Here is a 14582-nt window from a genome sequence, read left to right on the forward strand (position 1 = left end):
TCCCTGGAGAACACACACACACACCTTCCCTGGAGAACACACACACACACACACACACACACACACCTTCCCTGGAGAACACACACACACACCTTCCCTGGAGAACACACACACACACACACACACACACACACACCTTCCCTGGAGAACACACACACACACCTTCCCTGGAGAACACACACACACCTTCCCTGGAGAACACACACACACACACCTTCCCTGGAGAACACACACACACACACCTTCCCTGGAGAACACACACACACACACCTTCCCTGGAGAACACACACACCTTCCCTGGAGAACACACACACACACACCTTCCCTGGAGAACACACACACACACACACACACACACACCTTCCCTGGAGAACACACACACACCTTCCCTGGAGAACACACACACACACCTTCCCTGGAGAACACACACACACACACCTTCCCTGGAGAACACACACACACACCTTCCCTGGAGAACACACACACACACCTTCCCTGGAGAACACACACACACACCTTCCCTGGAGAACACACACACACACACACACCTTCCCTGGAGAACACACACACACACACACACCTTCCCTGGAGAACACACACACACACACACCTTCCCTGGAGAACACACACACACACACCTTCCCTGGAGAACACACACACACACACCTTCCCTGGAGAACACACACACACACACCTTCCCTGGAGAACACACACACACACACCTTCCCTGGAGAACACACACACACACACCTTCCCTGGAGAACACACACACACACACACACACCTTCCCTGGAGAACACACACACACACACACACACCTTCCCTGGAGAACACACACACACACACACCTTCCCTGGAGAACACACACACACACACACCTTCCCTGGAGAACACACACACACACACACCTTCCCTGGAGAACACACACACACACACACCTTCCCTGGAGAACACACACACACACACACCTTCCCTGGAGAACACACACACACACACACACACCTTCCCTGGAGAACACACACACACACACACACACCTTCCCTGGAGAACACACACACACACACACACACCTTCCCTGGAGAACACACACACACACACACACCTTCCCTGGAGAACACACACACACACACACCTTCCCTGGAGAACACACACACACACCTTCCCTGGAGAACACACACACACACCTTCCCTGGAGAACACACACACACACACCTTCCCTGGAGAACACACACACACACACCTTCCCTGGAGAACACACACACACACACCTTCCCTGGAGAACACACACACACACACCTTCCCTGGAGAACACGAACACACACACACACCTTCCCTGGAGAACACGAACACACACACACACCTTCCCTGGAGAACACACACACACACCTTCCCTGGAGAACACACACACACACCTTCCCTGGAGAACAAACACACACCTTCCCTGGAGAACAAACACACACCTTCCCTGGAGAACACACACACACACACCTTCCCTGGAGAACACACACACACACACACACACCTTCCCTGGAGAACACACACACACACACACACACCTTCCCTGGAGAACACACACACACACACACACACCTTCCCTGGAGAACACACACACACACACACACACACACACACCTTCCCTGGAGAACACACACACACACACCTTCCCTGGAGAACACACACACACACACCTTCCCTGGAGAACACACACACACACACACACACCTTCCCTGGAGAACACACACACACACACACACACACCTTCCCTGGAGAACACACACACACACACACACACACACACACACCTTCCCTGGAGAACACACACACACACACACCTTCCCTGGAGAACACACACACACACACCTTCCCTGGAGAACACACACACACACACACCTTCCCTGGAGAACACACACACACACACACCTTCCCTGGAGAACACACACACACACACACACCTTCCCTGGAGAACGCACACACACACACACACACCTTCCCTGGAGAACGCACACACACACACACACCTTCCCTGGAGAACGCACACACACACACATCTTCCCTGGAGAACGCACACACACACACACCTTCCCTGGAGAACGCACACACACACACACACCTTCCCTGGAGAACAGACACACCGCATGTGCGCGCATATGTTCGCACACACACACACACACACACACACACACACACACACAGGTTCAGCGTTCTGCAGTAAAGATTTTAACTGCTGGGATTCTTAAAATGCATTTATTTGGTTTCCTCACCCACTCCGAAAACATTAGTCAGGCAACAAACACAAACACACAAAACGGGCTCAAACGTCTGCACAGTGCAGGCACCTACAAACGAATCACACCACAGAACGACAACCAGCGACGCAACTCAAATGAAAAGAGAAATGCAAAAAAATTTTTAAAAATTTAAAAAAAGAGAGAGGAAAGCGTTGAGCCGGAACAGGTCAAATTAGGCCAGCACATCTGCCGCGGGGCCGAAACGGCCGGAGTCCGCCCAGTCCCGCAACAGCTTGGTCCGTTTTCCCGGCAGCGTCAACGGCGGCTGTTGAAGAGCCGAACCCGCCCGGGCCAGCGGGCCAGCGGCACGGCCCCTCACTGCTTGGCTTTTTTGAGAATGGTGCCCACCGCGGAGATGACGGTGGTCTTGGTGCCGCTGGCCGTGGTGGTGACGGATACGACCGCGGGGAGAGTGGCGGAGGTGGTCAGCAGCACGGGCTGTGCCAGGGTGACGGGCACCGCAGAGTCCCATTTACTCTTCCTCTTCTGGGCCTCTGCTGGGTCACACACACACACACGCCGTGAACACTTCTTCCACAGCTCTACCCAAAAGGGCCTAATTCTATTCAATGGTGCTTTACTGGCAGGAGAAACCACACATACTGCCAAAGCTTTGATGAAGAAATTAACATGGTAAACAAAAAAGGTATAATCGACAACAACAATAATCCAACCGCTAACAACAGTAGTAATAAATAACTGTAATAATAACACTCTTCAATATCATGTTATATCTCTATAACACCAAATAAATACTACTACAACTAATAAATGGGCTGTGTGTCTGCGGTATCCGGTACGGTCTTGAACGTGCTCTAGACTGAGACCTGTTGACATTGAGGTGGTGGGAGCAGCTGCTGTGTTGGTCGTGGTGCCCTTCTTGGTTCCAGTCACAAACTCAATCTGAGACAACAATAACAACAACCATCTCAACACATTTTACTCACCACAGGGGTTGTAAATGAGGAGAGTTAGCCTTCATTTAACCCGTTACGCTAGAATGTAATGGATCTGTGCACTCTGGTTATGGTTCTAGCTAGCAGGTGCAGGGAAGTGCCTCAGGGGTGTCACCTTGGTTCTCTCTCTTTTGGCCTTTTCTAGTTTCTCCATCTCCACTTTTTGAGCTTTGGCTGGGGATGAATTCAAATGGTCAAATCCACAGTAAGAAGCAAGCAGGGCTTATTTAGGAGGAAGTGAAACCCTCTAGGCGCATGTTTATGGGGCAGTGTGTCCATGACGGTTATTGTCCAGACTCACCTAATGCTTCATAATACGAGTCCTCAGACCAACCATGGGGGTCAAACATGTCCTGTGGAGGTAACGCACCCAATGAGAAAATAAAAGGACAAGATTTAAAATCTTTACGAAATGTATGAAAAATAACTTCATGACTTACTTTTGGGTAGTTAGTACCAAGCTCATCGATTCCACAGAACTGGATAAGTTTCTCATAAATACTGAAAAAAATAAAATAAAAACAAAACAAACAAAAAACTCTTTTATAGTGCTCCGCACTTGTGGGCGTGTCTGTGGGCATGTCTGATCGTGGGCCTCACCTTGGATTGCGAAACTCTTTCTTTTTCTGTATATGGCTGTTTGTGTCGAAGTCTCCGTGAAGTTTCCGCTCGTACAGTTTGTAGATCTTCTCCTAAACAACACAAATGACACTTCAGGTCATGTCTGCTCATTTCTGTTCATGGCCCAGATGTTTAGGACTGAAGGTTTTCAGAGAACTAACACAGCTAGGCTACCATCACAGCTAGGCTACAATCACAGCTAGGCTACAATCACAGCTAGGCTACAAAGCTTTCTGCACATGCATGAAAATAAAAGTTTCATTTATTGTTGAAGTTGCCATAACAACGAAACGGCTCTGGAAGTCCTATTACCATGTTGCATGTTGGACAGAGCATGCTTGCATTTTTAACATTTCTTAATATAGAGGGTCAGCCAAATGCGCACCAGTAGGAAAACATGACAAATAAAAAGAATTTTATCAATTAGTTTATTAGGCCATCAGCCCTAAATACTGACTCACTTTTTTCAGCTGCTGTGATGTGAATAAAACAGATTTGTGTCTGCATTCTTATACAATAAAGACGACTAACGGCGATTTTCCAGTTTTAATCAAGGCTAAGTAGAGAATAGTGCTTGAGACATTTTCTGCATGGCTGTGTTGATGTACTGAGAGTCTCTGAATTGGGTCTTTGTGCAAGTGTGATACAGAGAGTCTTCTTTGACAACCAGATTCCAAAGCCAGTTGGAAACGTGCCATAGACAGTCAGTCAGACTGGTCCCAACAGCTTGCCTGAAGATCTGAAAAATGCACGTTGGTGGTTAAAACACTCTGACCATGTTTGACATCACAAGGAAACTAAGGAACAGCTAATCTGAGCTAGCAGGTCAAGACCAAGTCTGAGTTGCAGCAGACAGTGCTGGAGGGCCAGGATGTTAGTCACAGTGATGAAGCGTACACCCTGTGTACAAACACACCTACTGAGGTGTGAAAACCACACACACCTGACCAGGCAAACACAGGGTGGAGGGAAGTATGGTGAGAAAGGAAAAAACACAACAGAGGGAAAGATGGGAAAGAAGAAGACAGACACCGAGTTGAATAGAACTCTCTCTCACACACACACACACGGTTGGGCTGGGTGTGGTAGTCTAGATCTGGCATTCTGCCCAGAAAAGAGGAGTGGAAGAAAAACAGGCCCTGAAGCACTAAACTCCCCCCCCCCCCCCCACACACACACACTCACACTCGCACACACAACTCTGTCCAAAACCTCATATGAAAGGAACAACCGTGCCAAGTTAGAAACAATAAACTCCTGTAACACATTTACGACTTTATGACTGTTAACGGTGACCTGCAGTCCAACTAAAACAGAACAGAATAGGGGGGAAACAGCGCCCAGAGTCGGCGGGGTGGGGGGGGGGGGCTCGTCAAAAGCCACAACACAAGTTTGCAAATGTAGAACTCGTAATGAGAAGCCCAGCTGAAGAGTCTGAGGACATGCTGGCCAAATTAGAGACTGCATCAGCAAACATCTGAAATAGGAAGTGACCTGTCAATCTGCCTCGCTACTTTGGCCCCGCCTCCTGCATTGTCTGTGTCCCCAGTGCCTGTAGGTGATCACTGAATGATAAAATATCACTTCTGATTATCTGTAGATGAGGAAATACGTGCAAGAGAGGATATACCTGTAGGTGGCTGGAACAGCGCCCAGGAGGTTCCGGAGGAATCCGAATCTCTTCAGGAGACATATTCCTCACCTTCTCTGAGAACTGTGCTGTGTGTTTACAAACAAACAAACAAAACATCCTATGGATGATGGATCAGAACCTTTAACATTTGACCACCATTATTATTTGACCTTTAACTTCCCAATTTTAAAACATACCACAGTATGAACTCACACCAGGGGTAGTGAGAGCAAAATTCTCGTTTAAAGTCATTAACAGAGCGTACGTACCGATGATGTGAGCTCGTTTAAGGTCATTAACGGAGCGTACGTAATGATTAGCTCCAAACAGACACAGACCGATTAATTAGACCAATTAGACACCCTATACCCTACCTGCCCCCCACCCTAACTCTACCCCCCCACACCATACCTACCTGCCCCCCCACACCATACCTACCTGCCCCAACTACACCCCCCCACACCATACCTACCTGCCCCTACACCATACCTACCTGCCCCCCCTACACACACCCCTACACCATACCTACCTGCCCCCCCTACACACACCCCTACACCATACCTACCTGCTCCCCCCACACCATACCTACCTGCCCCCCTACACCATACCTACCTGCCCCCCCTACACCCGCCCACCATACCTACCTGCCCCCCTACACCCCCCCACACCATACCTACCTGCCCGCCCTACACACACCCCCTACACCCCTCTACCTTTTCTGCCTCTTGGTCTGGGCAAGTCTGAGGTAGCAGCTACACACAGAAACATGTCTCCTTTATCTCAGCTCTCTCTCTCACACACACACGGTTGGGCTGGGTGTGGTAGTCTAGATTTGGCATTCTGCCCAGAAAAGAGGGGTGGAAGAAAAACAGGCCCTGAAGCACTAACCCCCCCCCCCCCCCCCCACACACACACACACACACACACACGCCTATTTCAGCTCACACTTGATGTGTTGTTTCACGCTTGTGAAGTAAAACCATTACCATAAACACTCAGAGTTTCACTCCGGCAGACAGATAAACAGCAGAAACAGAAAGTGCTAGAACTGTGTGTGTGTGGGGGTGTGTGTGTGTGTGTGTGTGGGGGCATTTCTTTGTCAGTGCAGCTGCCAGTATCAATCTGAACGGAAGAGCCAACACTCATTTTGTGACTTTATTGCTCTGTGGATTTTAAAAAGTACATAAATTAAAAAGAAATTAATTTTACTAATTTTGTCCAAACGTTAGCTAGAGAAAAGCTGCTTAGGTTCCTTTCACTGGTGCCGCAGTGAGAGCAAACCTCAATATAACTGCAACACGCGATACAATCGTGATATTGCATTTAACCGTGATATTAGCTGATTTATTCGTGATACGGGATATAATTGCAATGTGATATTACATGATAATCATGATATTAGGTGATATAATCTTGATGTGATATTACATGATATAATAATGCTATGATATTATGATATAATCGTGATGAGATATATTGTGCAGTACGTGAACAAAGGCCTTGTGGAAAACGGTTGTCTTGGTGAATCTATCAAAGCAAGTACAGACACACTGGGAAAGTCAGCAGACTGGCATGTTAAACACAGCGCCAAGAGTGCTCCCACTGACCAGTCACAACACGACACACACACACACACACACACACACACACACACACACACACACACACACACACACACACACACACACACACACACACACACACACACACACACACACACACACACACACACACACACACCTCCCCTCAGAGGCAGAAGCACAGACACCACGACCTCCAGAACTCTTGCTCGGCACTTCCTTTGTGTGAGGACAAAGGGAATCTTTAAGAGTCTGCCATGGGACCCCTGCCTGCATGATGACATTTAAGAAAGAGACAGAGAGACAGAGAGACGGGGGGGACCGGACCGTTTGGGTAGTAGAACATTCCACACCACTGCCTGATCCATCAGCTCCCATAATACAGCCAGGAGGAACCAAACGTCTTTCTGCAGTACAGACGCCCAGAGGACTCAGATTAAAGACACTCTAAACTACTAGTGTGTGTGTCACAGGCAGTAAACTACCAGAGTGTGTGTCTCTCAACAGTGTGTCACATACACTGTATTAGTAGATAAACAGTCTGTTCTTGACCAGTAAACTGACACATTTATTGCTACTGAGATCAGCACAGACGACATCCTGTGTTGCTGAAAATGTTCATCATATCACACACCTTTATCAAAGCATTAATCATATCCTGTGTTTGACACGCACACAAAGTGTCATACTCTACATTCAGCACAGTTTGAACTGATCATGCCCATTTGTGTGGGTGTGGTCTAACATTCTAAAAGTACATTTGATTGACATCCCTCTGTCCAAGACTTGCAGTGTGTCACATGACTGGAAATGGACCCACACACTAGGGTACAAGTAGGAACAATTCCACACATGGTGTATCAAGTCTAATGTATTTATAAAGCACTTTGTACAACAGTCATTGACACAACGCAACTTTACAAATGTCAGAGTCCCGGTGAGCAAGGGAGACAGTGGTAAGGAAAAACTCCCTAGAGCATGAGGATGAAACCTTGTGAGGAACCCAGACTCAAAAAAAAAGGGGGGGGGGGGACTTGTGTACGGAGTGTCCAGCAGTGACAATTAGATACAATTATGGATTTAGGATTATACAGACTAATAAACTCACCGACCAACTCATTAGGGTCCTTTCTCTCCCCTGTTATGATGTCCTGCAGAATGAACACACACACACACACACTCAATTACATGCTCATAACACTGCTTAACACTGATTTGCAAAAAATATCTGTTTATTATGCTTTTTTTACATGCTGTATTCAAAATGTTTTCAGAATTTCGCCATCACAGGTTTCTTGTGTTCCAGTATTTTCAGATCGTTATGAGAAGTGCAGTTTCAGACTGTGCGGGGGCAGTGGTGTCACAGTGGTTAAGATGCCTGACTTATAAACAGAAGATTGCCAGTTCAAACCCCACCACCAGGTTGCCACTGTTGGGCCCCTGACCCTTAACCCTCAAACTACTCAGTCAGAATTATAAATTGCTTTGGATTAAAAAATGTCGTATAATGTAAATATACTGCTCCCGAGGCCAAATAAATCAGAAAATGTCAAATTTAGGTAAGCTTGTACATATGTAACTGCAATAACAGCCTTTTTTATGAATACTGTATACCTAATGTAAATTTTAATTACTCTGTCACAAACACATTTGATAGAAAAATTAGAAAAGCCGATTTGAACTCAGTGTAAGAAGAACTACAAGGTCTATTTAAGGTTGGGAAAAACTACATTTACATTTTGTTTCTGAATGTAACTTCCACCCACTAGCTGTCCACTGGTTAGCCATATACTGTTTCTTAAACTCTAGAGCACCTCACAACACACAAAGGCCGTTCTAGAGCCCCACTCCCAGCACGTAGAACACACATTGTTCTAGAGCCCCCAAGCCGTTCTAGAGCCCCCCCCCCCCCACCACACACACACGCGCCATTCTAGAACACACAACCCCACCCCCCACGGCACACCATTCCAGAGCCCCCCACACCATTCTAGAGCCCCACCTCACAACGCGCACACCGTTCTAGAGCCCCCTCCTGATACACACGCCCTCTAGATCTCGCTCCTCCCCTCACTAATAAAGAGCAGGTCCTGTTATAGTAAAGCAGCGAAATCTATAAAAACTCTAGAGCAACATCCTCACACTCAGACAGGTATATTATTACACCAGGAAGACATGCCAGACATCAGCACTGGAACAGAATGAGTTTTCACTTGGTGGATATGAATATGTTTCTCTGCAGTTACACACACAGATGTCAAAGGTCACAGAGAGTCATCAGCCAGCAGGCTGTGTTTGACTGCACACACACACACACTACTGATGTAGAAGACCACAAAATACTGTAAAATAGTGGAGCTTGCAGACATTAAAAACACTGATAATCCTACTACTCACACCAAGGTCATTTATCATCCCTTTATATCTGATGAAAGGTCCTCAAATGAACCGAGATCTCCAAACTCTGGCATGACTGAAGGTTAAGCAATCAGGCAGAGTCCCAGCCGTGTTCTGAACGCAGGGCGTGACAAGCTCGGCGAGAGCCCAACCACACACCACCATCTCTGCACATGAATCAACTCGCCTGCATGACACTTCTCCACCTCACACACATTCTTGAGTTGGCCACGGCGACGAGAGATCGACTCGCACTTGGGTTGGTGCAACTCTTCATAAACCCAGTCCAACTACGCATGCACTTTATCAAACTGGAAAAAGATTAGGGTTTAAAAAAAGCTTTTTAGAAGCACCATCTACCTCGAGGTCAGAACTATAAACACTAGCTACCTCGAGGTCAGAACCTCAACAGTTGTCTGTGTGGGTTTAACATTTTCAGAGAGGCTTACTAATTCAGATTACCACTGTTGCATTATTTCTTTCTTTCGTTAATGTGATCTGAATCAAATTCGGAGTCACACTCACACGCATGTTTTGCAGTGCAACAGGAAGGTTTGTGTTCAGGGACGAAGTACCTGTGAGATTACATTAGCACAGCACGGAGCCGAACCTGGGGGCAGCACACCAGCATGATGACATCTGAAACCTTCTTCAATTATTCTTTGTTTGAACAAGTGCACATCATTAAACCCAAAAAGGCCCCAGCGCTCCCTGAACTAGGCCTACTGGTGCTGCCGTCCATGAGCACAGTGAACCCAAACAGTTAGACCAAACACACGTGGATGGACATGACTCAAACAGTCCAATGGTATGAGATGGGATGATTTCTGAGGGGACCGGAGATCTTTCTGAAGAGTGTAAGAGTAAAACGGTGTTGAGTAGGTGACCCATGAACCCTGCACAGTCAGGATTGGTGCTTGGAGGGCATCCAAATACCTTCAAATCATCTTGGGTTCCTCCTGAGTCAGAATCGCCAACTTCCTATAAAAACAGAAAAGAACAGTGTCACCACAAGCCACAGGGGGGCTACTGTGCTAGGCGTGTATGTGTGTGTGCGTGCGTGTGCGCGGGGGGGGGGGGGGGGGGAGTAAGTATTTAGCTGGAATGTTTTAGCCAAAAGACACAAATAAATAAGTTTCCCATTTCCTTTCCAAAACGGTGCCATGACCCGAAGCTTTTGTTGAGCAGTGGCACCAACAGGAGATACAGTACCAGGTCAAACACCCTTCAAGAACATCGTTTAACAGACATGGACAGAGTTTAGAGAACACGGCCTCCGGGGGGCGTACATGCAGTATTCAGAAAACACGCAAACAAAAACAGTGAAAAGCTGATACACGTCTGCATTATAAGACAGACTCAGTTTGCTCTAAATTCACCCAAAAAAACCAAACAAAAAAGGGAACTCTGCTGTTTAGCATAACTGACAATAATGAGGGACATGGATGGAAATTGTATTCTGTGATAAAATGACGCTGAGCAAAATGTACACGTACACAAACACACACACACACACACACACACACACACACACACCACAAAAAGAGAGAAACAGACCTCATCCTAAAACACTCTCCAGTAGCAACGCTCTAAGCCTGGCCTGGCGTCTGGTCCTGACCTTTCCTGTTAGGATATAACTCACAATGCCATGTGGAATAAAAGCCTAAGATAAAAATAAGCGCAGCCCCACACATCTCAGCACTGGGAACGTCAAAAAATATTTGGACAGTAGCTCTTGTGCTGTTTTGGGACTGTCCTCCTTCAGATGATTCAGTGCTGTTTCGATGGAGTTTAAACTTGTCAACACACACCCCACTGCAGAGCACCAGACACATCGAGCTGGAACAACTGCCATCTGGCAGTGAGATCAAGACCTGAGGATGCACGCACATATCGCCACCTGCTGGTGGACGCACGCACCTTTCATATTACTGGGTAAATAGGACTAGGTTCATTAAGATCTCATTAAGTAGGGTGACGTTTGCCTGTGCTGGAATCTTACAGAGGCTGGAATGCAATGGCTACCCCCTCCCAGCACAACATCTTCCTCAGTGCGTCCTGACACCCCAGTTAAGTGGCACACATGCAGCCGGCCAGATGATCTTATAGTAAACATGCTTCACTAGACCAGGCATCTTCTGCCTTTGCTCCACGATCCAATTCTGATGCTCCTGGTGGTGGACAGGGGTCAGCACGAGCAGTCTGACCGCTCTGTGACGACACAGCCCCATACACAGCAAGCTGTGATCCACCGCGTGCCCCGACGCATCTCCATCATTGTGAGCGTGAACATTTTCACCAGTGTGTGCTAGAGTCGCTCTTCATCAGACCACACGGGCCTTCACTCCTCACCCACCACCCTGCTAATGGTTCACTGGTCATCTGTGCTGCGATCACATTTGGCATTATTATTATTATTATTTACATTTATATAGTTCCTTTCTCAAACTCAAGGACAATTTACAAACAGATATAAGCTTTAACACACACACACCTGATGAGAAATGGCAGTCAGTCTACACACAGCAAACTCTCAGAAACCACAGCCCCCTGGGAGACTGCACCAGGTGGAGAAGGGGAGGAGGTTCAGACCAGGACAGAGCACCAACCATCACTGGACACACACACACACACACACACACAAAATGTATGGTAGGTTCTAAGCACTGCAAACTTGGAACATAAATATATACAACTAGTGTTAGAATTTCTAAACGGTTCTTCAAAAATGAAAAACGAACATTACAAACTTTTCTGAAACTTTCAGAGTCTCCATGTTAATTCATATCCAAAGTCACAAAACCACAGAAAAAAGGCTGACCCCATCCACTATAGAGTGGTTCACAGTACTAGAGTGACACTATAGGGTGGAGGTTTTCACAGCCCTACAGAGTGACACTATAGGGTGGAGGTTTTCACAGCCCTACAGAATGACACTATAGGGTGGAGGTTTTCACAGCCCTACAGAGTGACACTATAGGGTGGAGGTTTTCACAGCCCTACAGAATGACACTATAGGGTGGAGGTTTTCACAGAACTACAGAGTGACACTATAGGGTGGAGGTTTTCACAGAACTACAGAGCGGTGCCCTTCACCACACTATGCTGATCCTGTGGTGACCCTGGTTTGCTCAGGTTACCAAGGTGACACCCCCTACAGCCTCAAAGCTCCATTCTCATTTTCTCAACAGTGATATCCAAACCTTAAATACTGTTTTCAGCTTTTCATTTCAAACACTTCATTTTGGATGTTTACTTTTCATTACCTTAAAATTAACCCTCATCAGCAAATATTGTGTTCACTTAGTCTAATGTACCTGTGCATTAACTCAGAATGACACTGAACTGTAACGAACACATTACCATAATCCACACACAAAGCCACATAACCAAATCTGAGAGCACCACAGACAAGATGCTCCAGAATAGGTATTTACTCTCCTGTAACGATTTCAGCAGGTACTAAGCTATTTGACTGATTTCTTTATATTAAAAAGTTCAAAACCATTAGTGCCCTAAGGTCAATGCTGTCAAAATGGATATTTTAAAATCTTGAGCATTTGGATGCTGTACGATGCATAAAAGCGTAGCCTTGAGAGCTCCAATCCACGATCACACATCTAGAAAGGCCAAATGCCTTTTAAGGCAACAGGAGCTGAGTCTGTAATGGTCAGTGTGTATGTGATGTGCAGAAACTGAAGACTATGGGTCGTGTGATCATGCGCATGAACGAACTCACTGAATTCCTGTCATTTCCATCGCTGTCCTCGTTCCCAGAGCACCTCTCTTCACGCTCCTCCGTGCGCGCGATGTCGTCGTCTCCATACCCAGCAGACACCAGTCCACCATGAGCCTCTGCTGGACAAGAACATTTATACTTGAAAAAGGTTCAGACACCCTGTACCAGATCTATTAAAATCATGTGTGTGATTTACAGCTGAGAGACATCAATACGCTACTTTCAATATCCCATCTACCAAGTTAAGATCTTAGAGCTAGTGAATTAGAGAAATTACAAAAGATCAAAAACACAAAAATACCCCAGATTCCCGATTACTTGTCTGCATTAAGTAGACGGAAACTAGTATGTCAACCGTGTGCATTTAAGACCCACACACGGCGCTACTGCGAAAGCGCACACTGCTCACTTTCCAGCACCTAACAAGTCAGTAGGCAGGAAAAAAATAAATAAATCACAGCTCTCATCGCCTTGCAGGCCAACCCAACCCGACCCCAACACTAACCATGACCCCGACCCCAACACTAACCATGACCCCGACCCCAACACTAACCATGACCCCGACCCCAACACTAACCATGACCCCGACCCCAACACTAACCATGACCCCGACCCTAACACTAACCATGACCCCAACCCTAACACTAACCATAACCCTCACCCAACCCAATTACGTGGAGTAAACAGTTATTCCCCACATCACAGCTCTCATTGCCATGCAGTCCAACCTTATCCAACCCGAACACTAACCCAACCCTACCCCTTACCCAACAATAACCCAACCCTACCCCTTACCCAACACTAACCCTCACCCAACCATGTGGAAGAAACAGTTATTCCCCACACCACAGTTCTCATCGCCATGCAGGCCAACCTTACCCAACCATAACCCTAACACTAACCCTAACCCAACCATAACCCTAACACTAACCCAACACTAACACTAACCCTAACCCTAACCCTAACCCAACCCTAACACTAACACTAACCCTAATCCTAACACTAACCCTAACCCTAACACTAACACTAACACTAAAACTAAAACTAAAACTAAAACTAACAACGTATTCCAGCTGTAGCATTAGCTAGCAGCACACCCGTCAGCACACCCGTCACTGTTTGGCTTTCGCCCGTCTACAGTTACGCTCCGTTAGCTGAATCTAGGTTTGATTTTTAACTAAGTTTCAGTACAAACCACCAGTACCCTGTTCGTCGTTCTCAGGGTCGGACTCTTGCTCCGAGTCGTCTCCATACGCCGCTAGCGAAGACAGAAGAGTGCTTTTCTTGCCGCTCGCCATTATTGCGTCTGTCGCACACTGATTACGGTTACAGTATTTGTGCGCATGCGTTGTGCGCATGTTTGGTTGC

General features: G+C 46.9%; 1 protein-coding gene across 3 annotated transcripts; it reads right to left on the minus strand.

Moving 5' to 3' along the window:
- Positions 1–2230: 2230 nt before the first annotated feature.
- On the minus strand, positions 2231–14573 carry sap30bp (SAP30 binding protein). Of its 3 annotated transcripts, none has more exons than XM_035522025.2 (11): positions 14419–14573; positions 13215–13330; positions 10412–10456; positions 8187–8229; positions 5496–5584; positions 3845–3936; positions 3685–3745; positions 3546–3597; positions 3360–3418; positions 3116–3191; positions 2231–2785 (listed from the first exon to the last, which is right to left on the minus strand). In XM_035522025.2, exons 1-11 carry the CDS (start codon positions 14570–14572, stop codon positions 2604–2606), a joined length of 969 nt encoding a protein of 322 aa, XP_035377918.2. In that variant the 5' UTR covers position 14573; the 3' UTR covers positions 2231–2603. The 3 variants fall into 3 exon arrangements, with proteins under 3 accessions (XP_035377918.2, XP_035377919.1, XP_035377917.1); XM_035522026.2 differs by having other exon boundaries at positions 2231–2782; positions 13215–13333; positions 14419–14537; XM_035522024.2 differs by having other exon boundaries at positions 13215–13333; positions 14419–14537.
- Positions 14574–14582: the final 9 nt, after the last annotated feature.

This window comes from Electrophorus electricus, chromosome 25 (genome assembly GCF_041902795.1).
Source record: "Electrophorus electricus isolate QZ-2024a chromosome 25, ASM4190279v1, whole genome shotgun sequence".
Lineage (NCBI taxonomy): Eukaryota > Metazoa > Chordata > Actinopteri > Gymnotiformes > Gymnotidae > Electrophorus > Electrophorus electricus.